Here is a 27718-nt window from a genome sequence, read left to right on the forward strand (position 1 = left end):
TAAGAACATGTCATCAATATGACAAAGATGAAGACTGTTGATGTGCCTAGGATCTTGCGTAGTTGTTGCCTGCCTCGGGTAGAGAAATATTCAAAACCTGGCTGGGACGCATGTGAACTTCACCAAGTGATTGCATGATATTGCTGCTAGGTGTCACGAGCCAGCGCTAAAAAAAAAGAACTTGGGACTGGAACACGCGCTCAGCAAGAGACGGGCGCTGAAGTAGAAGAGGTAGAAGCTGAGGACGCCGGCTTGAATTATTGCACGCCATCTTGTACAACTGCCTCCCTCGCCGACGCCGGGTACATTGTCCATTGTCTTTTCGTGACAAAACTGGTGGAGGTGCTGGGTACGATCATCTCTCCGCAACAACATCGATGCCCCCACACACCGGTATGGAAGGAACGTCGACGTCCCTACCAACCATTAGGCAAGTTACGGCCACAACGGCAACGCAGTATCTGCTGCAGAATCTCCGAGTGCCGAAAGTGTTCCACGGAGATATCTTCGAGGATGCGGAAGACTGGTTACTCCAGTTTGAGCGCGTTGCCAAGATAAATGAATGGAGCAATGCGGCGAAGTTAACAAACGTCTACTTCGGCTTGGAGGGCGGTGCCCGTACTTGGTACGAGAACCGAGAAGGGCTCATCAAATCGTGGCTCGAGTTCCGTCGTGCCTTGCTGGAGACCTACACCAATGCTGACCGCCACGAACAAGCCGAATGGGCGCTCCAATCCCGCATTCATCTGCCGAACGAGAGCGTGACGTCGTACGTCAAGGATATGACACGCCTCTTCCATCGGGTGGACCCAACCATGTCCGAGGAAAAGAAGCTGCGCCATCTTATGCGGGGAGTTAAGGAACAGCTATTTGCTGGCCTTGTTTGAAGCCCGCTGAAGACCGTGGCTGAATTCTTAACCGAAGCCACCACGATGGAAAAGATGTTACACCAGCGCTCAACTTTCTATGAAAGGCAGTTGAACCCAACTTCACCTTCGGACCAGCGCTCAGCTCCGTATGACAGGCACGTGAACGCTGCTTCACTGACGGACGCGATTGCCTTTGGAAACATGGACGTTCTCCAAGATCTTATCCACTCTGTGGTGCGTGATGAGCTTCAACGGCTCACCTGCCCGCCTCAGCCCACGCTAGGTCCCATTTCTGCCCTTGTGAGGAACGAATTACAGCAAGCGATCCAATGTACCGTTCCAAGCAACAATGCGCCGCCTGTGACTGCACAGTTGCAGCGGCCATGGTATGCGGATGTTTTGAGGTGAGTCCCTGTCCCCGCTCCGACCCATTTCGACCCCGCCACATCTTACGCCGCGTCATACTTCCCGCCGCTCCCATCTGTGCAACCAATCCAACGTATGGAGGATCGTCGCCCGCTCGAAAGGAAATCTGACATCTGGCGTACCCCGGATAGAAGGCCTCTGTGCTATCATTGTGGAGAAGCCGGTCACGTATACCGCGAGTGCCCATACTGCCACCTCGGACTGCAAGGTTTTGCCGCAGATTCACCAAGGCCCAGATATGGCAAAAGGCCTAGGGCGATTGAAGAATACTTGACCCAGCAGAGTATGCCACTGTTCCCGTGGCGGCAGTCGCGCTCGCCGTCCCCCAGGCGTTCTTTCCCCACTCCTAGAAGCTCTCCAATGGCAGCGCAGGGACGATCGCCAAGCCCTCACCGGGAAAACTAAGAATAGCGACCTTCGGGGGCGAGGCCGCTGATAATCGCCTTTCCGAAGACCTCCCATCGACGCGAGCACGGTCTATTCAGCACGATTCAACGACGACAGCAGCCGAACTCAGCGACAGACTCTAGCTTGACATACCTGTTGTGCTCGATGGCCGCCACGTTAGTGCTTTATTGGACACAGGGGCCGACTACTCAATCTTGTGCGGAAAACTAGCGACAGAACTTAGAAAAGTTATCGCGCCTTGGTCTGGAACGCAAATTCGTACTGCTGGCGGGCATGTCATAACACCGTTGGGCATGTGCACGGTCAGAGTACAAATTCGTGGGTCCACGTTTCCAGCCAGCTGCCTTATACTCCGCGATTGTTCTCGGGATCTTATCTTGGGCGTCGACTTTCTGCGAGAGTATCGTGCAATTATAGACCTCCAGGAGCGCACAGTGACTTTTTCGACAGAAAGAGCAGCGAACAACCGCGACAATTGCCGACGTAACGCGCTTCGAGTTTACGCCGACAGTGTAACTGTACCACCACGCGCAAGTGTCCTGGTAATGGTTGCATGCGACGATCTGCGTGACGGCGAAGCTGTTGCAGAGGGCAATTCCTCCCTTATGCTGACTCATGGTGTATGTGCAGCCCGCAGTCTCATTATGCTTCGAGGTGTACTTTTGGCGCTCCTCGTGACGAATTTCAGCCAGGAACATCGGCACCTATTTCGTCGTACTACTATCGCTTTTGCTGAGCCCACAGCAGATGTTGCTGAATGCTTTGCGTCTGTGACGAAGGAGAACCCAGCTCAGACACTCAGCAATATCAACATCAATTCAGACCTTTCGGAGGAAAAGCAGAAAGCGCTGCGCGAGTTGCACCTTCGGTTCAAGGAGTGCTTCGCATCTTCTTCTAAGGTACGCCAGACACCCATCACAAGACACCGAATAATCACGTATGACGATGATCGTCCCATACGACAACTGCCTTATCGCGTATCGGCGAAAGAGCGCAACGTGATTAATGCACAAGTGAAAGAAATGCTTGACGCTGACGTCATACAACCATCCCAAAGCCCTTGGTCATCGCCGGTGGTCCTCATCAAAAAGAAAGACGGAACGCTTAGGTTCTGCGTTGACTATAGAAAGTTAAATAACGTCACACAAAAAGACGTTTATCCGCTTCTTCGGATCAATAATTCGTTAGATCGACTCCGGCGAACCAGGTATTTTTCATCCATAGATCTGAAGAGCGGATATTGGCAAATCGAAGTTGACAAACGAGATCGCGAAAAAACTCCCTTTGTTACCCCGGATGGACTGTACGAATTTAAAGTACTTCTATTTGGCCTGTGTTCTGCACCGGCCACATTCCAGCGAATGATGGACACTGTTCTGACGGGTCTGAAGTGGCACTGCTGTTTAGTATACTTAGATGACGTCGTCGTGTTTGCGGCGGCCTTCAAAGAACATCTGAAGCGTTTAGAGGCGGTACTTGAGGCGCTCCGCTCCGCTAATCTCACACTAAAGCCAGAAGAGTGTCATTTCAGTTACGAAGAGTTGAAGTTTCTCGGTCATGTCGTGAACCCCGACGGTGTCCAGCCTGACCCAGACAAAACATCTGCTGTTGCTGCTTTTCCGACTTCTCGTGACAAGAAGGCAGTACGCCGCTTTCTCGGTCTGTGTGCGTACTATCGTCGCTTCATCGCAAATTTCTCCCGGATCGCCGAACCACTCATAGGCCTCACGCGAGACGACACACCCTTCGTTCGGACGGATGAGCAGGACTCAGCTTTCACCGCGTTACGGCAGCACCTGCAGGAATCACCCGTTCTCGCTCACTTTGACGAGGACGCTGACACCGAGGTGCATACCGACGCAAGCAACATCGGTCTTGGCGCTGTTCTCGTTCAACACCAGGAAGGCGTCGAGCGAGTGATCGCTTACGCCAGTCGCACCCTTTCACGTGCCGAAATTAACTACTCCGCTTCCGAGAAAGAGTGTCTAGCGCTTGTGTGGGCCATCATGAAATTTCGGCCTTATCTCTACGGTCGCCCTTTCAACGTGGTGACAGACCACCATTCCTTGTGTTGGCTAGCCAACCTACGAGACGCGTCGGGCGACTTGCTCGATGGAGTCTCCGTCTGCAGGAGTTCGATGTTACCATCGCATACAAATCGGGCCGCAAACACGAAGATGCTGACGCGTTGTCACGCGCTCCCGTCAAAACTTGCGATAAGGACATGGACGAAGACGGCGCATTCCTTGGGGCCCTCACCGCATCTGACCTGATCACACGACAGCGCGAGGACGCCGAAATACGCCCTCTCATCGATCACCTAGAAGGCAAGAATGTTACAATTCCACGACACCTTTCTCGCAGTCTCTCGACCTTCTGCCTCTGAAAAGGTGTCCTCTACAAAAAAAACTCGAGTGCCAGCGACAAAGAGTATCTATTGGTCGTACCTGCCACCCTCCGTGATGACATTCTCCTAGCCTGCCATGATGAGCCCACGTCTGGACACTTGGGATTTTCACGCACTCTTGCAAGAGTGCGCCAGACGTACTACTGATGGCCCCGACTTTCTCCCACGGTGAAGCGTTACGTGCAAAGCTTCGGTGAGTGTCAACGCAGGAAATCGCCTTCTTTGAAGCCCGGGGGGTTACTGTAACCCATCGCATCACCTAGCGAGCCATTTGATCAAATCGGTATGGATCTTCTGGGACCCTTTCCCTTGTCAGCCAGCGGAAACAAGTGGATTATAGTCGCCACAGACTATCTAACACGCTACGCCGAGACGAAAGCTGTACAACGTGCCACCGCCTACGAAGTTGCCCAGTTCTTTATCGATCAGATAGTCCTAAGACATGGTGCCCCATCACATGTCATCACCGACAGAGGAACTGCCTTTACGGCCCAACTGATAGAGGACATATTCGAGCTGAGCTGCACGCAGCATCGCAAGGCCACTGCCTATCATCCGCAGACCAACGGACTGACGGAACGGCTAAACAAAACCATTGCTGACATGCTGTCTATGTATGTGGACGTCCAGCATAAAACATGGGATCAAGTCCTGCCGTACGTTACATTCACGTACAACACCGCCATTCAGGAAACCACACGGTTCACACCGTTCCGTCTTGTCTACGGGCGCAAGGTCCAGACCACGCTACACGCTATGCCCCCGCACGACACTGACGCATCACTTACTGCCGACGCCGAGCAACTTACTCAACACGCAGAGGAAGCTCGTCAACTCGCGCGCATACACATTGCGAAGCAGCAGAGTACAGACGCACGACGCTACAACCTTCGACATTGGCAAGTCGAGTACCAGCCAGGTGACCAAGTCTGGGTGTGGACTCCTCTCCGTTGCCAGGGATTGTCTGAGAAGCTCCTTAGTAGATACTTTGGACCCTACAAAGTGATACGCTGCGTTAGTGAAGTGAACTATGAGGTCATTCCCGACGGTGCCGCGTCGCCTCGGCATCGACAGCACCGCTCAGAGATAGTGCATGTTATTCGCCTCAAGCCGTATTTCGCGCGTTAAGGCGACGGCAATCCGATATCATATGACTTCCACACTTCCTCTTTCTAGTTTAGTAAGCATCGGGTCGATGCCTTTCTTTTGGCGGGGGAATAATGCCTCTAGGTGTCATGAGCCAGCGCTAAAAAAAAAAAGAAGTTGGGACTGGAACACGCGCTCAGCAAGAGACGGGCGCTGAAGTAGAAGAGGTAGAAGCTGAGGACGCCGGCTTGAATTATTGCACGCCATCTTGTACAACTGCCTCCCTCGCTGACGCCGGGTACATCGTCCATTTTCTTTTCGTGACAATATGGTTAGGCACTGCTGCTACACTTTAGTTTGCATTGTAATACAGTTAAACCTCGATATAATGAGCTTTAACAAAATTCATGATACAGTCTACGCTCCTTATAACGGACCTGCATACAACAGACTTTCGGATATAACAGACCATATTTCAACCTTAGTTTGGTCTGCCTATTTTATTAATGCAACAAAGTGTGCTTTTAACGAACCGCGCTACAACGGACTATCGACTATAGCGGACAAGATTAGTGTCAATTTTTGTCAATATCGGCCGTATGAAACAGACTTTTGCTGTGTCAACACGGGCTGGCAACTGACTTGCGAGGGTCAGTCGACAATCGCGGCTCAATGTCTTGCGCACAAGGTAGGGAGGAAAGCGGGGCGAAAGCGCACCATCTCTTGCGCGCCAGGCACAGGGGGCAGGCGAGGGCAGGCGAGAGAAAGAGCGGGGACTCTACTCCGGTGGCCGCGGTTAATGGCACAGCCGCGTGGGCGCCATCTCTTGAAAGCGATCTGCGATGTGGGCCTAGTTCGCGCCCGTGCAGGCCTCATCTTCAGAATGATCTGTGATGTGGACAAAGTGTGCCCAGTGTCGCTGGCTTCGTATGTGCTGTGCTTTCGATGTTTAGTTCGCGTTGAAGCGAGAAACAGCATAAAGGTCAATTCGCTCACTGCTGCTGCCGTGCTTATCTTGCTTAATTTGCTATCACAATCGATGCTTCACCTTTCAGGCGAAACTGTGACTATTTAGAGCACAGCCTTTTGGTGCCCATTCCCGTGTTTCGCCTTGCCGTCGGCCTCATCGTCAGGCATTGCTGTAACCAAGGTCATCATCCGTGTGCTCCTGCTGCCATCTCTCGTGCGCGGCTTAAGTCGTGCTCTTCCCTCGTCTTCCAAAGCTGGATCACGTGTTCTCGCCTATCCTCTTGCCCCCTTCCTCCGCGCAGTGCCGTTGCGGTGACTCTCGCCACTACCGTCCACTCTGGCCTTGCCATCACGGTGCTGACGGCAGGCGTTCCTTGCTGCCTTGCGCATGATCCGCAGCTCTCTGCTCCTCCATCTCCGCATCGCAAGGCTGTACAGCTCTCAGTCGTGTGTCTCGCTTCTCCATTTGCGGGGCGCGTTCCTCAGTGGCATTTGTCGCCTTTGGTAGTGCTTGCGCCTGGCAGTCCTTCTCCCACCTCCACTCTTGCCCTATACCCTTTACCTTGCCCCTTACCTGGCACAGTGCCATTGCAGTGCCTTAAAAGACAATTAAAGCATTTCGTCCCCTTACTTCTACTTCCCACCCCAACCTTGTGCGGCCACATTGAGGCCTGTCTGTGAATGAATGTGTGTGTGACCTCTACTCAATATCCCTGTTCTCCACCCGTTTGCTCATCCTACCTCAGAAGAAACATTAAATAATAATTGCTAATCCCCCTCCCCCTCTTCGCAGCGGTGACCCACTATACGATGGCGTGATGGTGCATCGCCGGAGCACCAGCTCGATAGCGGCGGATCGCGGTGTGTGCTGCCCAATCCGAAACGCAGACCGACCTCCGTTTGGCACTGCGTGTTCTATATGTGGTTGCCTGTTGAAATAAGGCAGCAGCTGCACTCAAAGATCGCATTACCAAAAAGAGTAATCGTAGACCTTTTTTTTTTTCTTTTTTACTTTGGACGTTCATCGAGTACTTTTTCCAATAAAGCTGTTAGACATCGCGGCGAAAGTTTCAGAAGTGAGGCGTCTCGGATATTACGGATTTCAGATAAAACGGGTGTTTTTTGTCGTGTTATCAGGGTTCATTGTAACGAGAGTGACTGTATAATGAAGTATTGAAATTTTCATAACTTCTTGTCCATAGAACACCATGTATTTAAAGCCTCAATATAATGAAGTCTGTTTATACACGGTTTCAATAGAAAAAAAATTTTACTACTGCCGTGAAGGAATACCGAGACAATAAATAAAAACTTCCATGGATGCAGATGGTCAAATGGTTGAAATACAATTGGCTGCTTGCAAATGCAGCATTCAGATCGTGCCTTACCAAGAGCGATCGCTGAAGTGGAGTGGTGTCATGTTCCGTATAAAGCCCAAGTGCAATAAGGTGCTGTCGTGCCGCCTTGCGTGCTGCAAGGGAAAGCATGCAAGCAAGCTCGCAGTAACGCAATCAAGTGTGCGAGAGAGGGAGGATGAAGCGGTGGGGGAGCAAGTTGGTTACATCTGATTTTCTAGTACGGCTTCAGCTGCGCATGGCTGTCAGCATGGTCAAGCGCATACGCAGTCTGTGCGCCCTGCTTTAGCGGTAATCACCTGAGTGGAAAAAGAGATGGCAAGGCATCATGTGCGCCGTCTTCCCGTGCTTTCAGTACAGGAGATTGCATAATCTCGAGTTTCTGAAACTTGTTGAAAAGCATATGAAGCATTTGCTCCTCGCTGCTGGTGCTTTTCATGGTAATGTCGTTTCACTGCGGGCGACATTATCAGCTGCGGGAGCAGAGTAGACACGAAAGCTTGGCTGGCTTCGCTTCATAGTGCCAATGTGAAGGCATAGCTGACATGACATGAAACCATGTCTTTCGTCAACAACTCTCAAATTCAACAAAATTTATTTTTCTCATTGAAATTGGCTTTTTCCCATTACCCGATAATTCAGAAAATATTGCGTACCTTTCCATATAGGAAAAATTTATCAACGACTGTACTTGCTTATGTAAATGGTCAAATTTCAATGCAACGAAATTTCAATACTATATATAACGAAGCAAAGTGTCGATTTTGCCCACGTCATTATATAAGGTTTAACTGTGAATCATTCTTGTCATTGCTCAGCCATGTTCCTTAACCTTGTGCCAGTTCGTTGACTGCACAGTGGTTGTCTGTGCATTCAATTTGGTGTTATGAGGTGTTAATGTTGATCTTGTGGCATCATTACTTCCAACTGTTAACTAGTATTACTAGCATGCATCTTCAGTAGTTTATCATTTGTTTCATTCAAATGAATATGATTACTGTTAAACCTCAATATAACGAAGCTGGTAAAATCTGCAATTTACTTCGTTACATCGAAATTTTGTTACATTGAAATTCAACCTTTTATGCAAATAAGTACAGTCGCTGATAGACGTTTAGTAAAAATCTGTCTATTTTTTAAAACTGTCTATTTCATCAAAAGCTGAAACAATATGGCAAGTGTGTATTTATATTGTAGTGGACAGCGATGTAGCCGGCAGCGAGCCAGAAGTATACACCGGTCTGACCATGTTTTGTGTATATACTTTAGCACTTTGCAACAAGCCAGCATAAGCATGTGGCCTGACATCGAGCAGGATCAGCCAGTGAAATTTGTGGCCCTTTGCGCAGGTAAACGAGGGAATCATCTCCTTGGCTACACCGAAAGAGTTGCAAGAGCTGGACATCTCAGCTCTTCTGGAGCCTGCACCATGGCTTGATGACGAGGCAGAATTTGACATTCTAGCCTTGAACAGGTTGGTTTGGGTGGCATATTGTATCCCATGTCATTTTGCTGCAGCGATCTGTGCTTTCTGTCAAAATAATTATGAAAACTTTACCTGCTCCTCCTCTATTTTCTTTCCCACTTCACCCCACCGTTTGCTGGAAGTGTGGCTTGGGATAAGAACAGCTCATTTGAAGAACAAGAAAAACAAACAGAGCGTAAAGGTAGAACGCTTACTGGAGGATGCTTGACTTTCAAGGGGCCCTGAACCACTTTTTATCGAAGTCGAGAAATGTATTTAAAGTTATATTGGACTATTTCAGAAATACTTTGCCGCAAAAGGTACTTCAATGCGTTCAACAGAAACAATCACCATCAGCAAACATTGGCAATCATTATTGGCAATCAAAGATCACATTAGCGATGCTTGCTTTCCTTCTTTAATGACTTTCGTTGTTAAGGCTATGGCGGAGCGGGGCGTGCCCACAACGCTACGCCTGCAGAATGTCACTGTAGCACACAGTTCAAATTTGATTTTGAATTCTCATGAAAACACCACTATTTTCAATTTTGGCACCTACGATATGTCAAACGTGGTTGTCCTCAGTGAGTCGCAGTGCACTCGGTAAGCAGACTCATCACAGCACCCTGCAGAAGCTGCGGCAGCTGCGGTACCTACACTACGTAACAGACCGCAGCTACATGCAACTACAGGGCGTATGCGCCGCGTTTGCTTTGTGCACGACAGGGTTTGAGTGCGCACTTGCATTCATATTGTCACAAATCACAAGTAGAAGGAACTGGGAAAACAGGGCACTACACAGGCAAACTGAAAACAATTAGGCAGGGACCTCTTATTCTTTTTTGCCATGCATGAGATAATCTTTCTCTGCGTGCCGCATATTGTATGTGGCATTTGCCTCCCTCCAGAGAGAGCATCGTCCCGATGCTCACCTAGTGGCTAGAGATGTCAGATGAAGCGGGGGCACTTCACTTCATTCCGAACAATAGGGCTTCATGCGCACAATATGCACGACTTCTGGTGGGCGCTGCCTCGCCCTGAAGGAAGCAAGACTGTCAGGGATAACCTCATAGTTCAGGTGACTGAGGCGTCGTACAACCTTGTACGGACCAAAGTACCTCCTGAGTAGCTTTTTGGAAAGCCCTCGCTGACGGTTGGGACTGTGAACCCACACTTTCTCGCCTGGCTGATATGTGATGTATCCGTGTCGTAGATTGTAATGTCGAGCGTCGTAGTCCTGTTGTCGGGTGATTCTGACGCGAGTGAGTTGTCTTGCTTCTTCAGGCCATTGAGTGAAAGCGTCAGCATCGTGCCTGTATCACCGCAGTCATGTGGCAACATCGCATCAAGCATCATCGTCACTTCACAGCCATGAAGAAGGCTAAATGGTGTCTTTTGCGTTGTTTTCTGTTGCACAGTGTTATAAGCGAATGTGATGGTTGATAGAATGTCATCCCAATTTTTTTGTTCCACGTCTACGTATATACTCAGCATGTCCATGATAGTCTTGTTCAAGCGTTCCGTTAGGCCGTTCATTTACAGGTGATGGGCTGTGGTCTTTTGGTGAGCCGTGCCACTGAGGCTAAGCACTGTCTTTAGGAGTGTAGCCATAAAGGCAGTCGCTCTGTCTGTTATTATCAGCGCTCGCGCACCATGCCTCAGAACCGCGTTTTCAATAAAAAATCGCGCTGCTTCAACTGCGGTGCTGCTTGGAAGGGCCTTGGTTTCTGCATAGCGTGTCAGGTAATCGGTGGCAACTATTACACACTTATTACCAGTATTGGAAGTCGGGAATGGTCTGAGAAGGTCTATCCCGATTTGGGCAAATGGGGTCATGGGCATTTGAACTGGTTGTAGTAGCCCAGCTGGTTTCATATGTGGTGGTTTGCGTCGTTGACAATCGAGGCACGTGCGCACATAATATTTCACAAAGGTGGCAACCCTTGGCCAGTAATATTTCTCTTTGACTCAAGCCAGTGTTCGCGTGTAGCCGAGGTGGCAAGATGTCGATTCATCGTGGCAGGCTAGCAAAACCTCATGACGGATAGACATCGGGACCACGAGTAGGCGGCTTCTTTCGCTTGCAGAGAAGTTCTTGTTGTAGAGAACATCATTACGGAAGCAGAATGATGAAAAGCTTCTTGCAAATGTTTTGGGCATGCTTGTAATACAGCCTTCTAAAAATCAATTAGTGGAATCAGTTCACTGTCTTCCCACTGCTGACGAGCAGGGGTGGCCATGTCTAGAACTCCTATAAAAGCCATGTCTTTGTCATCTTCTCTGACTTCCTGCTCAATCGGTGACCTTGAAAGACAGTCGGCGTCAGAGTGCTGCTGTTCTAACTTTTACATGACTTTCATATCGAATTCTTGAAGCCTTAGGTTCCAACGTGCTAGTCCACAGGACGAATCCTTCAATTTCATCAGCCAGCAAAGTGAGTGATGATCGCTGACAACACTTAACGACGCGCTGACGCTGTGCGTGGACTCTCCTTTTGGTACTCCTGAACGTATGGAGGAACCAGCGGCGGAACTCGTCCCAACTTGGCCAGATTTTCTTGCAATTTACAAACCACGTGCGGGCTCTGTCTTTAAGAGAGAAATACACGTAGGATAGCTTCTATCCAGCATGCCACTCATTATACTTTTCTACGCGCTCGCACTCCTCGAACCAGTCTTCTGCATCCTCGTAGGCATTGCCGTAGATGCTCATGGGAGATCGAGGAGTCAAAAGAGTCACCTGTGCAGGGCCTGAGTCTGCCATGTCTTGGGCACTCGTGGTAACAGGCAGACTTCCTGGTAGGGGACCAAATTCTGGGCTTAGGCCTAGTAGGCGAAGGTTGGTGTGGTGAACGGGTGTTTCGACGCGCAGAAAACGTCCTGGGCTTGATGTGGTACTGTTGACAGACGTCCAAAACCACCTCCACCAGTGTCACGATTCACAAGCAGCAGGAACTGGGAAAGCAGGGCAGGACACATTAATTATAGGCAAACTGAAAACAATTAGGCAGGGACCTCGTCTTCTCTTCTGCCATGCGCGAAATCTGTGTCTTTCTCTACGTGCCACGTATTGGATGTGGCAATATGGTGCAATCTGGCCTTGCTACGTGGTGCTGACTGGCTTGTCCTGCACCAGCTTGACCGATGACTAATAGCCACACCAAACTTGCACATTGTGAAGTGCTATTAATAACTCAACACGAAGCTAAGTCTGCCAAAGCATCTAGCCAGGAGCGGCCAGGAGTGAACATGTGCTGAAAAGCATGTGCTTGGTCAGACCTTAAGTTTTGCGTAGTTGAGGGCTAGTTGAGTGTTAAAAACTAGTCAAAATTAGCGAGACCCGACACTGATAAGCAGGGTGATCAATGTTTAATTCCTATGCGGGTGGCCACGGCCAAGCATGATGAGACCATAGTCTGCTTCTTCCGGAAGTGCGTAATTATTATCAAAATTTAAAAGTAGATTTTTGTGTACTTCAGCCTGTTTATTAAACTGCGTCAGTAAATATACACAGTAACAGTAGGAAGAAGCACACTGATCTAAACAACCTTCTTGGTTGGTAGCAGCTATTGGCCAATAGCAGCCACGTATGGTAATCTCCTCTAGTATAACGAAATAAGGCATCCAGAACAGAGTGAGGAGCGGCTTCTTTTGGAAAGAGAGTGTTTGAGGGAAAGGTGACTTTGTGCTCTGGCTTGCGAGTTCCACGTGCCGCGCATGACTGCAAAACTTGGCTGAAGTGTTTACAGCAGCGTATGTTACCCTCTGAATGTGTTTTTTCACCAAGCCCGAGGGGTGGTTCAGGACCCCTTTAAGCCTTGCTGAGACGGACACTGCCGCTAAAGGGTCACCTATGGGGTCACAATAGGGGTCACAATTGGGCTCAAGTGCATGCATGCTGAATGGTCAAGTTTGAATTTTCCAATGAAGGCCATTATAAGCATTGAAGTAATTAAAGTTTGGGCCTCTAGAAATTCATAGGCGCTGGTTCGGACCTTTGGTAGAGATCTAATTAAGGAGTCAAATTAAGGAAGTCTACTGTATACAGTTAGCTCGGCAGATCACAGTGTGTAATGTGGTAACAAAAGTTTCAAATGCTCAGCAAGAGCAACTTGAAACAGCATAATCTGGACTTGCATGAGTGTTTTGGCCAGTGGCTTGGCTTGCCCACAGCCAGCAAACCAATGTGCTGATTATTTATGATCACACTGATTGTACAATTGCATATTAAAGATAATGCAAATCCAGATGTAATTTTGCATTTCTGTGTGCCACATATTGGCATGGCAAGCTACGGACAGGCCATCAAAATCAACAGGAGGCCCTTTACTGCACTGTCAGAGGCATTGCATACATTGCATTTCTTTCATAAAGACTCAATCGGGATCTTCTTTTTTTTTATTCTTCTTCTTCTTTGGGGGAAGGGGGGGAGGGGGCCAGCAATTTCAGCGTGCATGTACACTTATAATGAATATTGGATGTATTAAAGAAGGCATTTGTCTGTTGGATGAAAGTTTATTTTAACAAGGCTTGACTGTATATTCTTGTGTGCTCTTTTAACAAATGGTTATAATTTTCATTGTCATACTGTGTTCGTCCTCCTACCACTCCTTTAGCTGGCAATGCTGAAATAAAAGCCACTTGCTAGTCTAACTGTGCCTTCTGGTTATTGTTTTTTGATGCATTATTTTCTGAGTGCTGTGCTGTTCTGATTTATGTCATTCTCTTGCACTTGTTTGTAAACACATGTCGCATGTAGATCCGAGTGACATTATTGCAGCATTCTTGCTCATGTGATAGGGCAGCGGGAGGCTCTCACGACTAAATTCAAATGAAAAAGTTTCAATGCCATCGTATTTGGGATTTACGACCCACTTTTCTGCACCTCCTGTACCATTTGTTTGCAGATGGAAACTGAGCTGTCGTTCCACTTACACTTTCAAGCACAAACGACCGCAGAAACTGTGAGATCTGTGCACATTCCTGCACAATGTGGGCACACTGTCTCCAGGCTTTTTCACACATATCACAAACAATGGGCAATGCATGGTGAATGTTGGTGCTGGTACGGTTGGTGCCGGTAGCGGTCCTTGGGCTTGTGGACTGTTGTATGCATTTGCATTCCATTGCACTTTAGTTTCTTAAGCAATGCCATAATATTACTTACACTATTTATCCTAACTTGTGCACATCAGGTTTCATAAATTAATGCTAAATTTGTTAGTGTGGGTATGTTGTTAGTGGCATTTGCGCAATGCTTGTAATGCATTAGTGGACTTCCGGTTTCATTCTCGCACTTTTCTCTTGCCTTAACCTATAAAGCTGTGCGCTTGCACGGAGATGACACTAGTTTTCCTTTTCTCAAGAATTGCCAGCCTGGGAAAATATTTCACATTATATATGATAAAGCATGCTTTAAACATAATGCAAGACTTTCATTCTCCAAGCTCAGCTACTAGGCAGCAAAGGTTTGCAGTAGGTGCAAGAATGCCAGCATGGGGCCACTTGTGCAGGTCACATTCCGAACCCGTAGATACACCTGCATTATGCAGTGTTGGTTCCGTGTCATAATCACAATACTCTATTTTACTGCATTATGTAATGATGTCCTAGGGAACTGAGCTTAAAAATGTAATGCTCAATGCTTATTTCAAGTCATTCACATGGGCACACAAAGGAGGTACGATTATATTAGCAGAGGAAGATTCATAGAACTCAAGAATACATTCTGCCAACTCGAGATTAAGGGATGGTTGGCATAGTGACAGTTAATTGCTAAAAATATGTGCTTGCAGTCACATTATGTTTGTGCAAGTACGGTTACTTAATAATGTTAGACATTTCATTGCAGCTACTTGCAGCTGTCTTTGGGGCTTAATTTTTGCAGAGGCTAAGGTTGAGGATGCCTACTCGCATATTACATGTTGTAGCAATAGGAAGTTGCATGTTAACTTAACACTGAAATACGAGGTGAGTGGGCACGTGCAGGGTCATCTAGCTAAAAAATCACCTTATTTGAATTGAGGCCCACACAACCTTATCATTTCTTTACCTCGTGGAGTAAAAGTTGCCAATATGATGGTTATTAGTCTGTGTGCCTTCATAGGAAACTTAAGCTGCTGTGGGCCTTTGAATACTTAATGTCGCACCAAAGAGTGATTGAGCCTGTGCACTGGCTTGGATACACTTGGAAGCTAGATACTATTGCGCCCTAAATGCCCTCCTGAACACTGGTGGTGGAATCTCTTATTTTATAAGCAGCAAGGATCTGCATGTGATAGTGCAAGCATTCCCATTTTCTTAGAATTTGCTATGTAAAATTTGTCTGCTGCGTTCCAATCCCAAACTATACATTTTTAGTCTTTATAGGGTAGGGCTAATAATGATTTCAGTTGAAATAGTGCAGGCCATATTTGGGAAATGCTAATAGGCAAGATTCTGCTAAGACCAATAGAAATTACAAAGAAAAATTAGCTCCATGAGTGGCACAAATAAATGTTTGTGAGGTGGTTGTTTCTTGGTCACATAATCGCGGATTGTGAAACTCTTCAGTCATTTCGTTTTCTTTATTTTTTTCTTCTGTTTCAAGATTTGTCTCTATGATAAGGTTCAGGATTGTACAGTTTTCAGTCTTGATGGTGTTGTGTGCACGCTGCAGGCCTCCGGAGCCCCCAACAGGGCAAGCATTGGACTTCCTAGTGGTGCAACACCCACTGGACCGATACAATGCCTCAGTAGGGACCGGGTTGCCTGCCGCTGCATCCTCTGCTTTCACCAGCCCTACCAGCGCCAACCCTCCCTCACTGGCTGCACAGACAGGCCGTGGTACCACTATGGTGAGCTCAACTACACGTTCTCCTTAGAATATGAAGTGGCCATAGCTACATGGGCTTAAATGAGTTGGGGCAAATTAAAAGCATTACATTCATTTGGCCTGTAGCTGAAGTTCCTGTAGCTCCTATAACAGAAAGGCCTGCCGTGGGCTTGGCAGATGGGTGTGACTGATCAGGCCAGCAAACCAGAAGCAAGTTATTTTACTGCAGTATGTACGGACACTCCAAGCAAAGTTTTGCCTTCGTCATCACCATGGGTGTCGGCGTTGGTGTCACCTTGAGGTTCCCTATATATTTAGGTATATGTGTGCTATATGCCACGCCATTCTAATGACATGCAGTATATGCAGGTTGTATTGCCACCCCATTCTATCACTAAAGTTGCTCTTACCAGGTCTTGCATTCCTGATAAAATTATTCCTAAGTATGTTGAGAATGGCAGCCCACAAACAAATGTCATGAAACAAAACACAGACAGTGCATGCCTTTTATCTTAAATCTTCTTAGACTTAAATATTATAAATTTGAAACAATAACAGAGCTCAAATCTGAAAATGAAGCAAATTTATTGGCGCGACTATGCACTAACTCCGGGATTGGCCCTGGAAAGAGGTTTGAAACATATCCGATATGGAAAAGTGACGGTAAAGTCACTAAGAAAGATCTTGGCTTTAATTAATAAACATAAACTAAATTGTCCGATGGCAGGATTCAGACAAGAGACCCCCCAGCACAACAACTCGTTTTTACTTAGTCAGCTTACATTTACTTCAATTAATATTGTCACTACAGCTATGAGCCTTACAATTCGTGTAATATTCTAACACATTGCTATCACATTCATTGCTTTGCCCATATGGCGAAACTGGGATATTTTTTTAATTTTATTCACACCCCTGCACTGCTGCCGCCATTGCTGTTGTATTTATTGTAATGGACATGCCATCCAGCCGGAATAGCATGATCTAATGGCCTTTAGCAACTTAGGACCCATTCAGCAAAAGTAAAACGGTTTCTATTTGGTAGGAACTGTTGCACCTGGCCCTGTCATGTGCTGTGTCTTGTCAGGCTTTCATGCAGCTGGTGACAGTAACCAGAAATAAATGTTTTTGATGAAGCAGTAATGCACAAAAGTGTGTCTTAACCTAGTTTGGATTTTGTAGTTACCTGCCTATAGGCACACAGGTAAACAGGAAAAGTATTATTCCTCGTACTGATACTCACTGGAACCATTTATGCATGCCATTTGCCAGTCTCATTGCATAACCACTGACATCACAACTTGCATTTCATAGTAGAGCATAATAACATAATCTAGTAAGCTCAGCTGTGGAACTTTTTAAACGTAATTTTATCAATGGATTGGTATTCTTTTTTCTTCAAATTTAATAGATACAGCAGGTTTTAGTTCATGCATTCTGAACAAAACTATTGTGCGCACTGCAATGTAAATAATTGTACTGGGCATAAGAGGTGTCACATCTTCAGCAAATCACATGAACAAATGTTTGTAAGAAATTTCTCCACAGACACTAGGTCATATTGCTTATGACATTGTGCTTTGCAGTGTAGCTCACTTGCAGAATTGCAGATAACCTGAAAGCATTTGGCACGAGTTTGTACAATATTTGGTGGTCACACAGTGCTTTTTACACTCATTAATGAAAGAAGAAAAAATTTGAAGTGCATTTTTTTCTTACCATTGTATTGTACTGAGCAAGTGTAGCAGCCACCGCTACCTTATTTACAGTCATTGTTCACAGATGCTTTTTGGTGTAATTAACCACATACTAACCTTGTTGTTTTGCTAATGCTTATGCATTTCCTCCCTTCCTTCTTCCTTCCTTTGAATATAATTTACAAAATCATGGCATTTTGCATCCCCAAACTAAACACCACCCTCCCTTTTTGTTGGCATTTTCAAAAAAAAATAAAAAATCTAACTACTCCTAAAAGATGAAAGGGCTGAATTTCCCTGGGAGCACTAACGCCCACTTCTGTCAGATTGTCCTCGAGCGAAGCCGTCTCATGATCAAGCCGGTGAGTTGTAGGTTTGTGGAATAAGTACGGGATTGCTGTTCTGCCCCTGCCTCTGCACTCTGGCTCCTTTTGCCACTCTGTTGCCATTATTCAGCCTTGGTTTCAAGTGGTGTCGATGCACGGTCAGTGCATGTCAGCATGCTCGCTGTTGGCATGCCTCGCACAGCTGTAGGGCCAGCATGTTCAGGAACTGTAGACGTGGCATGCTTGTTCAAGCATGGTGCTTGTTTTGTTCAGATATATTTGCAGGCATGAGCTAGTTGAAATGCTCAGGTATTGTAATGGCTTATTGTACTGGTAGCACCCAAGTGAACTACTAACACCACTTTATGACCACCACTTTGTTACTAACACTTTATGATTAACACTTTATGATTAACACTTTATAGCTGAAACTTTATGATAATGAGTGAGAACATTGAATAAAGGGAACTTAGGGACTTTATTTTTTGTTAAAGCATTGGGAAACGCTTTTCTTGGCCAGGTAAAAGCAAGGAAGATGAAAGTGAATGAAAAGACAGTCTCCTGCAAGTGGGAGCCGAATCTACATCTTATGCATTATGAGTATGATGCTCCACCATTGAGCTACTGCAGAAGCCATCCTTTTCATCACTAACCTAACGCAACAGCAAAGTCTCTTGAATATGTACTGCATCTGGCCCTAAGAGTGCTAGTTAGCGTCACTCGTGGCCATGGCGGCGGATGTAAAAAATCCTTTGAACTGATGGTGTTATAGTATGTCAGCATCTCTTAAGCTGAAGAGAGCAGCTACCAAGAAAGGGTTATATCATAGCTCTTGTTGTCCACAGTGACTAGAGGCCTGTGGCTTGTATGCTTTCCCACATAAGCACTTAACAGAACTAATTTAATTAAGGGGTTTTACGTGCCAAAATCACAATCTGATTATGAGGCACGCTGTAGTGGGGGACTCCGGAAGTTTAGACCACCTGGGGCCCTTTAAAGTGCACCTAAATCTAAGTAGACAGGTGTTTTTGCATTTCACCCCCATCGAAATTCGGCCGCTGTGGCCGTGATTCGATGCCACAACCCTTAACAGAGCTAAACACTTATGACAAGGCTTTAGTTGTAATGAATGGTGAGCTGAAAAGAGCAGGTATTGAGAATAGATACTGTTGTAGCACTCAGTAACCACAATAACTATGGACATTTATTGTGAGTAACATGCTCTCCCTTGTAGACAGGTAAGTGTAAGAGGAAGAAAATAATTGATTAGCAAAAGTGTGCTATGTGTACTTCAAGTTGCATGTCACCGGTAAAAGCATGCAAAAATAAATCAAGGCTCTCTTTACAAACAGTTGCATACAAATATATTTGCTAAAGATACAGTATTCTGACAACTCCATGTGTCAGCCTAATTGTGGTCATTTCAAAAGTGCTGATGAATATGGAAATGCAAATATAGGCTCACATTTATTTTAACCCATTTGTGTTTCAAGTTTAAAGCAATAGCACATGATGTTTATTTGTCACTGTCCACTGAGAAATTGCACAAATTGGATAAAGGATATGAAAAAAAAAAAGAAACAGAGCGTGCATTCTCAGTATCTGATCTGTGCTTTTCTCAGATTGTTTTGTCTCTGAGAGAGGTCAAGCAATGGTTCTTCAGCAAGAAGAAGCCCTTGTGCCACATATAGCGTGTGTGGTAATGAGTGGATTAATGAAGCATAACCTTAGCATCCAGCCTGGGCTACATTCATCACCCTATATTAGTGTGGTTGATGCACAGCGCAACTAAGCTGCCGTTAAAATAATTAAGGCAGTGAATGATGCTGTTAAGTGAATGGCTAAGTGAATGGCTGTGGTGTTTTTCACCATCTTCGGTAGCCTGTAGGCTTCACCACATTGCAACAAATCACAATGCTTGTGCACCCAAATTGTTCCATTTCATTCATTGAGGACCCTATATCTACGTTGTGATCGCCATTTCCTTCATGATGTCGAGCAGCAGCATAGGCTGGCATGTAGTACTACATACTCTGACACTGCCGCATGTTCTTGGGAATCTGTTCTGTTGGTCTGAATTATGTTGCCCTTTCACTGTTTCTTTCTGTCACTCTGCTTCTTGCATGATGTCTAAAAATGTGGTTCTCATTTTTTTTATTATTTATCTTGTCTTCATCAGTTGAAGACCTTTCTACTTGAAAAACGGTTTTGTATTGCAGCATTTTATGCAAATACATCATTGCTTTGGTGATTGGTTCCCCAGCAGGAAAACTACTGAGAACATGGGGAGAGTGCACACATACAGTTGCACGCATGATGTTGTGGTGACAAGCGCATCCCATGCATTGATTGAGCTTTATGTTATGTTGTGTAGTCAGTGTGAGGCTGCCCAAGTCCTTTGTAGTTCTATTATTATATAGTTAAAAAGAAAAATGAAAGGGTACATTAATTAAATTCTTGTTTAAATCTCTGCAAGCTCTTAATCTAATCATTAGCAATTCTGTTTCTACAATGTAAATGTTACTAGTTAAGGCAAAATAGTACTAGCAAAACTGCTTTGTTATTTTTAAGGTACACTTATTGTGACCTTCTATGTTCTTGAAGGCTTGTTTCAGATGGGGTTGAGTACCAACGTGCCACCACATGTCTTGAGTGTTTCAAAATGGAATGGTTTGTTTTTCTTGCTTCCAGCTAAAACGACACCGTGTGGACTCAGTACGGCGGCTGGCATCCCACCCAGTGCTCCCACTTTGTAAGCTGCCAACATTTTTTGTGTTGTTGGTTCCTTGATGATATCAGGCTTATACTTGTGTGGCTTTGTTTGCATCAATTTGTAGTGTCATTGTACACTATGCACTGCTGGCTTCAATTTCAGCGTGCGTAGTCATATTGCTGTCATGATGACCACTAAGGTCATCAGAGTTGCTTGTGAAAGAGCTCGTCAGTCCTCTACTCTTGAAAAAACAAAATTTTCACTAGGCAACAAATCTTTACAACCCTCTGGCGGATGGACTTAGAAACCTATGGTAAACAGCGCAAGTTGACACACAGATTGAAAACGGTACACACAAGGACACAACTGGGAACATCAGAAAAATTCTGCAGAAACACTTACTGCTTACATGTCAGAATGCGAAAGCATTATAATTGCTTAGGTGAAATGTTTTCGATTGTTGCTTTCGACATGCATGAAAGTTCTTTCTGCTGGCCGGAAATATTCCAACCATTTTGCAGCAGATTCACAGCTGCTGCTGAGGTCGACACTTCAGAGTGAATCCCAGTAGACACGGTACTAATGAAATCTGAAGAGCTAGTGACGCATAGATGGCAGCGACGTGACGTGTGCAATGACACACACGCTAGACACGTCTCATTTTATACACTCATGATTTGACGTCGAGGGTGCATCGCAGTAGACACAGAGCCAATGAAATCTGAAGAGCAAGTGACACGTGGGATGCAGTGACAGAGGCAGTGACATGAAGTGTGCAATTAAGCACACACTAGGCACAGCTTTAGTCAACTGTAACCATGAGGCCACTGCGGTGTCTGGGAAGCATGCTCGTCTCGCACCCCGGAGGTCCGGGTTCAATTCCTACCCAGACATGTACTGAATTTTCTACGCAATTCTATTAATTGATTTTGTCTACAGAAACCTGCCTGACAAATTTGACATCAATCCGAGCATTTTTACGTGTTTTTGCTCTTTGCGCCGTCAGCCATGATGGTCATGCCGACGACGACAATGATGGACTTTCATGTAATGGGGCATATAATGCTTTCGCATTAAAAGTCCCCTTGTGAGAACTATCCAGTTAATGGTTGAGAGGAGTGTCTGGCAAAGCCCGTGTTCATCAATATATCTGCACCGAAGCCAAGTAGGCTGCCCCAAACCGCATTCACAGCTCTGAGGTCCACAATAAATTAAAACTAAAAATTCTCATGCCTGCTGACCCAAACTCCCAAACTGTCACTGTCCTCGACATCTTGAAGCCAAGTAGTGGGCAGATCTCAGCACAAGGGATGATAACTTTAAAAATGGCTGCTGACATGTTATACTTCCTTCTTCTGATTGGCAGTTTTAACACAACTCTCAATGTGAATTGAAAAGTGTACTTTCAGTGCAAAGAATGTGGAGTTAGGTTAGAGGAGATTATTGAGCTTGGATTGAGGGCATGTATGTAAGCTCGACGAGCATAACCTCTTGAGCAAGCACCAGTATTGCCTCATTTATTCTGTGTTTGCCCAGCTTACGCTCAACATGCCATTCATTCTTAAGCTCTGCAGCTTAGTTCAACAAGCAGTTGAAGTGCTTGGTACACTCTCAATATATGCCTGTGTGCTCTCATAATATTCATTGCCTGCTTGCAAGAGTCTTTCATACTTTATATATATATATATATATATATATATATATATCCTATTGACTTCACTGTTTGTAAGCTCACCATATGATGTTGCTTATATCTGTCCTGCACGCCCTCCAAAGATGGGTTACCGATCTTGTTACATCTTTAAGTGTATATACAACTTGCTGCACAACAAGTTAATTTGCATATGTGCCATAAAGTGAACTCTCTTATACTGACACATTGTGCCTACGTGGGCTACATGGACTATCATACTGGAATGAAATCCGAATGGCAATAAAGCAAATAGAATAGTTCCTGCTCATAATTACTTGAAATCGCGATGCACAATTGTTGTGTAGCTGGGAAATAAATGCACTCTAGACCCCAAACTCTGAGTAGATCACACCTCTGTCATATGCACTGGCAGTGGTTTTCTCGTGTTTACATTTGATTTCAGCATAATAGTACATCTTCTGTTCTTGTTTCTCAATGCATGGCAGTTGATTTCCCTGGTTCATAGTTTGCAGCACTTAATCACTCTGCATGCGTACATACATTTACCTCACCTGCTTCAAATGCAATTGTTTTGTGCAATGACATTGTGATTGTGGCGCCGTTTCAGACCTCTCTGGCTGCCAGGATGGCTCTGTGAGCCTCTGGGAATGGGGCCATGCACAGCCTGTGTCCACACCCAGGCTGGCGGGCACGTTTGCCAAAGTGACCAGCCTGCTTTTCAACCAGCAAGGGAACAAGGCGAGAAGCCCTCATGTTCATGTCTTTTACTGCTATATCTGTTGTGGGTTGTGCCTCACAGTCTTTAGAGGGCGCTTCACCAGGCCCCATAGAAAATGTTGTTTATACATGATGATGGTAACAATTTATCGGCATCCCTTCTGAATTGGGGCGGGGACAAATCGTCACCTAAACTGCTTGTGTTACTTAGGTATGCTATCAGTGGTTTTCCTTCTAGCATTCTTGTACACATCTCCAGAGTTCTTCCCAGAAAATTTTGAGAGTTGGACATTTGAGGACCGGGGGGGGGGGGAGAGGAGGGAGGCACGGACATGTACTGAATAATGACAACACAACAGACGTTCAAGCAGATTCACACAACGCAACAATGCAAGACACTTTATTTCTGCGTTCCGGACATACAGTAATACTATGTTAACTCAAGCTCTCATATCTCGAAAAATAGGCTAAATAAAAATTTTCCACAGTACCAAACCATTTCCCATATGTGCCATGCATTTATTGCCCTTTATCTCGTAGTATTTTTAGGCTGAATTGCGAATATCTTGAAATCTTGACTGAGAGTGGAACAAAAATTACACTGCCGGACCGTTTAACAAGTCTCGCCCGAGGCTACAAATGGAGAGGACGGTCAAGATGATGGCAACAAAGGTCCTCGAGAGGTGCCGACATTAGCCAAAACAAGAAGCATGCTTCGCTTCTTGCAAAATAAAGTTGAGTGCAGTGGCGGGAATGATTGGCTCATACGATGTGTGAAGCAGCTCGAGGATGCCTTTTAAGGCCCAAGTGCCAAGAATAGAACCCCCAACCATACTGCTACAGCGTTCTAGAGGTCTAGTACTGCTGCAATTGTCCGCGATTACCACCAGCTTCCCAGCCTGTGTTTCTGGCTCGTGAGCGTGTGTGTCTGCTTCCCACCGGTGTCCATGCTTGCGCGTAACAGCACAGTTGTGGAAGCCGGCCCCTTGTGCTCATAGCTTCCACTGCATAGGCACAGAAAGTTGTCCCCGAGTACAGCAAATTTGAAGTCCGAGTGGTGAGTGGTGCTGGATGAGTGGTCATAGAGGTGGGTGGTTGGCTGAAGTGTTAGGCGGCAAAACCACTGCCACCCACCGTCGGCAGAGCCCTGATCTCTTTAATCTTCTCTATCTACCTTGTACCGCTGCCTATGTCTGCAATGGATCCGGTCGTATCAGTCTCTTACCTGCTTTTTTTTTCACCAATACTTGAAACGTCTCTTGCTTATCTCATCTGCCGACTGGTTGATACTTTCGTCTATTTTAAATCCAAGCGCTTCTGGAAGTTGTACGTTATGTATTGGTCTCGCTGGGTGAATTCCTTCGCATTCCATTAGGATGTGCCGAGTGGTCTCCGGATTTTTGCTGCAGCATACACATGCCTCTTCTAATTGCAAATATTTGCTCTAGTATGTTCTTGTCCTTAGCTAACCAGTTGGAGCCTCAAATAGCAAGGCACTTCGGGAAGCAGTACACTTGAAGTTGTAGAGTGCCGTCTAGGGAGCATTTTATCACAAGCATTATTCAAATTGATTCATTATTGGAGGAGATAAGAGAAACTGAACTGTCGTGTTGCCATTATGTCAAGAGGCAAGCTTTGCTGCCAGCAAACAGCCTTTCTCTTTTCCTTGACTAACTTCTACAAGTGTCATTTCTTCCCTGCTTTCTCCCATACCGAAGTCGAGCAACCACATCACATTTTGTGTCACAAACACCACCTCTTCTTTTTCTTCTTTTCCTTTCGTGCAGCTTGGCGCACTTCCACCGGTGGTTTTGTTTGTCCTGCGCCGGATGACTTACCGAAGTCATGTGCCATAATTGGCAATGTCTGACCTAGAGACGTTTATGCATGTGACCTTGATTCTGCAGCAGTAAGCAGGGCTCTCTGGAGAGAAAGGGTTCATTAGGCTTTTTCATTTAAAGTTTCAGCTGTTTTTGCACCATGCAGCAGTTGGATACATTGCAGACTCTATTGTCAGTGCATGATCTGTTCACCATGCTTGGCTGTTTGCAATGCCTAGACCTGGTGAGGGGCCCTTGAAGTAGTGTTTGGTGTTAGAAGAGAATGCCAGAAAAAGAGTTACATCATTTTCGTATGATTTGGTCTACAATGTCTGAAGTGCATTCTCATAGCACAACCTCAAAGCCGTGACAACTTTCTCAGCACCGCTCTCGATACTAACATTGAGCAAATCATGAAAACAGTGGTGTTGATCATGCATAAAAAAACATGAAGATAATCTAATAAACTCTTTACAGCTGTTCAGTGTAAAAAACAGTGGTAAAAATGACCGAGAAGGAAGGAAGGAAGTCGGCACACACACTATACTTGAAAGATGGTAATTGTACTATTGTACTGCAATGTATCGCACATGTTGATGAGGTAAAAATAAGCATTTTGTTTCTATGTCTACTTCTCAGTACAGGGCAGGTAATTGGTTCTTGTACAGCGATGTGCATATTCTGCCTAAGATGTTCAGAAAAAGGATTTTGGGCTTACTACTGTACCATTCTTGTTCAAAATTAGCAGAAAAATTGCCTTTTAGAGTTCATGTTGTTTGGTGCAATACTTGGTACAGTTATTGCCTGGTTATCAAGAAACAAATTAGGGGCGTGCGATAATTCAAAAACTACGAATATTATCGAATATTATATTTTTAATATTCGTATTCGATTCAAAAATAGATATTCGGAAATGTTCGAATATTCGGTTGGATACGAGTAGTTGAGTCAAATTGAATATATTGCTGGCTGTGCGGAAGCAAACACAGTCCTTAGCATTTGTTTCTATCGAATCTAAGGATATTGGGGCGATATTGTGCTGAACTTTGCGATGATTTCGTGCTGCTAGTGAAATTTCGCCTATAAAGCACACTTAGCCACTAAACGTCTAACTTTGCGGGAAAGCCAGCTTCTCAGTAACGAAGGGCACAGGTTTGCAAACAGCGAGGGTGCACGTTTTTTCTTCTCTATTCTTCATTTCATTATTTTTTTTTTGCAGCGCCACCTTTCTATTTTGGGCTTATTGCTTGACAGCAAGTGCGATGAGTGAAGACTGGCACAGGGTCAAATTCCTCAGAGTTTACGGGCATTTGATGCAGTATAATAGGGCACAGGCTGGCGAGGACAGCTAATGGGAATTACTAAGTTTTCCAAGTTAACATGAGACAAATACACAATGTTTTAGTATAACGGCTTGCTAGTCTAGTTTTTAACATTGATAATGCAATTGCAATGTTCCAGCATATGCATATCATTATTTGATATTCAATATTCGAAGCTCTGTATTTGTGTTAGATAATCTTGATATTCGCACACCCCTAAAGAAAATACAAACTTGCCTTCTCTTATGGGGATGTAAACTGCTGCCATGTCAATGAAAGACTAAAGTTGTAGCGCCACCTGTTGGCAGCTGCAGAAAGTAACCATTCAGGGAGGGTTGCCGTCTGTACCAGAGGAATGGCCAACACACAGCAAGCCTCTCAGAACGGCTACTTTCTGCAACTGCTGATATGTGGCAACACAACTTTATGCTTGCAAATAACTGTTCCAAGTGTTACATCAAATGACATAAACTCCAAAATGCAATTTTTCGGCAAAATTTTAGCAAGAACAGTGCAGCAGTAAGTGCAGAATCTTTTTTCAAACATTTTAGGCAAAATATGCATGCTCCTGGAGCATGGAAAATTATTGAAGAATTGCTTACTTAATGCAAGTCAGTACAAAATATTTTTATTAAAAAGCAAGCATTTAGGGTTTCTGTTTATAGAATACCTGTTCCATGCTGTACTCCCAACTCAAAGATTTACAGTGGGAAAATTCTTGCTTGCTGTGTGATGTCAGTTCCTTCTTTATTAAACTATGGTGGCATAATTGCAGTGGAACATTCACATTCATTGTTATTTTGGTTATACAGAAAATGTGGTTACAGCCTCCCATATATGTATGAATACTGAATGCTAGTCAAGTGCTCACAAAACATTGGTAATTTACCCAAATTGTCTGCAATGGCTGATATTTTGCTGCTCAGCACTTGTTGTCTGGCTTCATTTTCAACTGTGGCTGCCACGTCACAAGGAGGGCTGGGTGCGAGAATGCACGTGGACTGAAGTTATGATGCACCTTAAACAATCCTAAAATGATTCAAACTACTGTGGAGCACCCTCTCCTTCCTTTACAAGCTTTGATACATGAAGCCCCCACTGGAATTTATTATCGTGGAAAAAAAAAAAGCCCTTTAGCTGGCCGTTTAGGAAAATAAGCCAGTGTTCTGCTTGAATGTATATATTGACATTTGGTTTCTGTGACCGTTTTTCACAAGCCAATCTCTGTTACAATGTGATTACAATGTGTTACAATGCAAGATGTGCCTTTCTGTATCAGAAGTTTCTCTAATGCTATTGCTGGTTTTATCTGTTGTCTGTTGTCACCGAACCTTGTGTAATCCGATTGTATGTGTGACAGAAATTGTTAGCACTTTTTGGATGGTACATGGGCACCAGCAATTACTCTTGAACTTTTGGCGAGTTATGTATAAAGGTAGGCGCATTTGACCCGCAGGTCAGATTTTGTAATCAGCGAATGTCTGCACCGCTATCATTGTGCTGAGTGTTACTTGTTTTGCTGGGCAAAGGTTCGTCTAATATATATAGTTAGTTTTGTGACTTGTGTTGTGCCACTGGGGGGAGGGGGAGCAGGAGTTCTTCACAGTCACTACAATGTGATGCTATTTATGCTGCGAATTCCTTTGTTTCACTGGGAGAAGTAATACCTAA

General features: G+C 45.2%; 1 protein-coding gene across 10 annotated transcripts in view; it reads left to right on the forward strand.

Moving 5' to 3' along the window:
* Rbcn-3A (rabconnectin-3 alpha) overlaps positions 1–27718 on the forward strand; it is a 184406-nt gene that overhangs the window by 149681 nt on the left and 7007 nt on the right. For 7 of the 10 annotated variants that reach the window (XM_075680510.1, XM_075680514.1, XM_075680511.1 and 4 more), the window contains 6 exons: positions 8870–8994; positions 13892–13948; positions 15643–15820; positions 17774–17857; positions 20513–20573; positions 22796–22926. In XM_075680510.1, the coding sequence (XP_075536625.1) occupies positions 8870–8994; positions 13892–13948; positions 15643–15820; positions 17774–17857; positions 20513–20573; positions 22796–22926 (636 nt within the window). The remainder of the gene's footprint in view (positions 1–8869; positions 8995–13891; positions 13949–15642; positions 15821–17773; positions 17858–20512; positions 20574–22795; positions 22927–27718) is intronic. The other 3 variants (XM_075680517.1, XM_075680521.1, XM_075680519.1) reach the window with 2 other exon arrangements.

This window comes from Dermacentor variabilis, chromosome 2, assembly GCF_050947875.1.
Source record: "Dermacentor variabilis isolate Ectoservices chromosome 2, ASM5094787v1, whole genome shotgun sequence".
NCBI lineage: Eukaryota > Metazoa > Arthropoda > Arachnida > Ixodida > Ixodidae > Dermacentor > Dermacentor variabilis.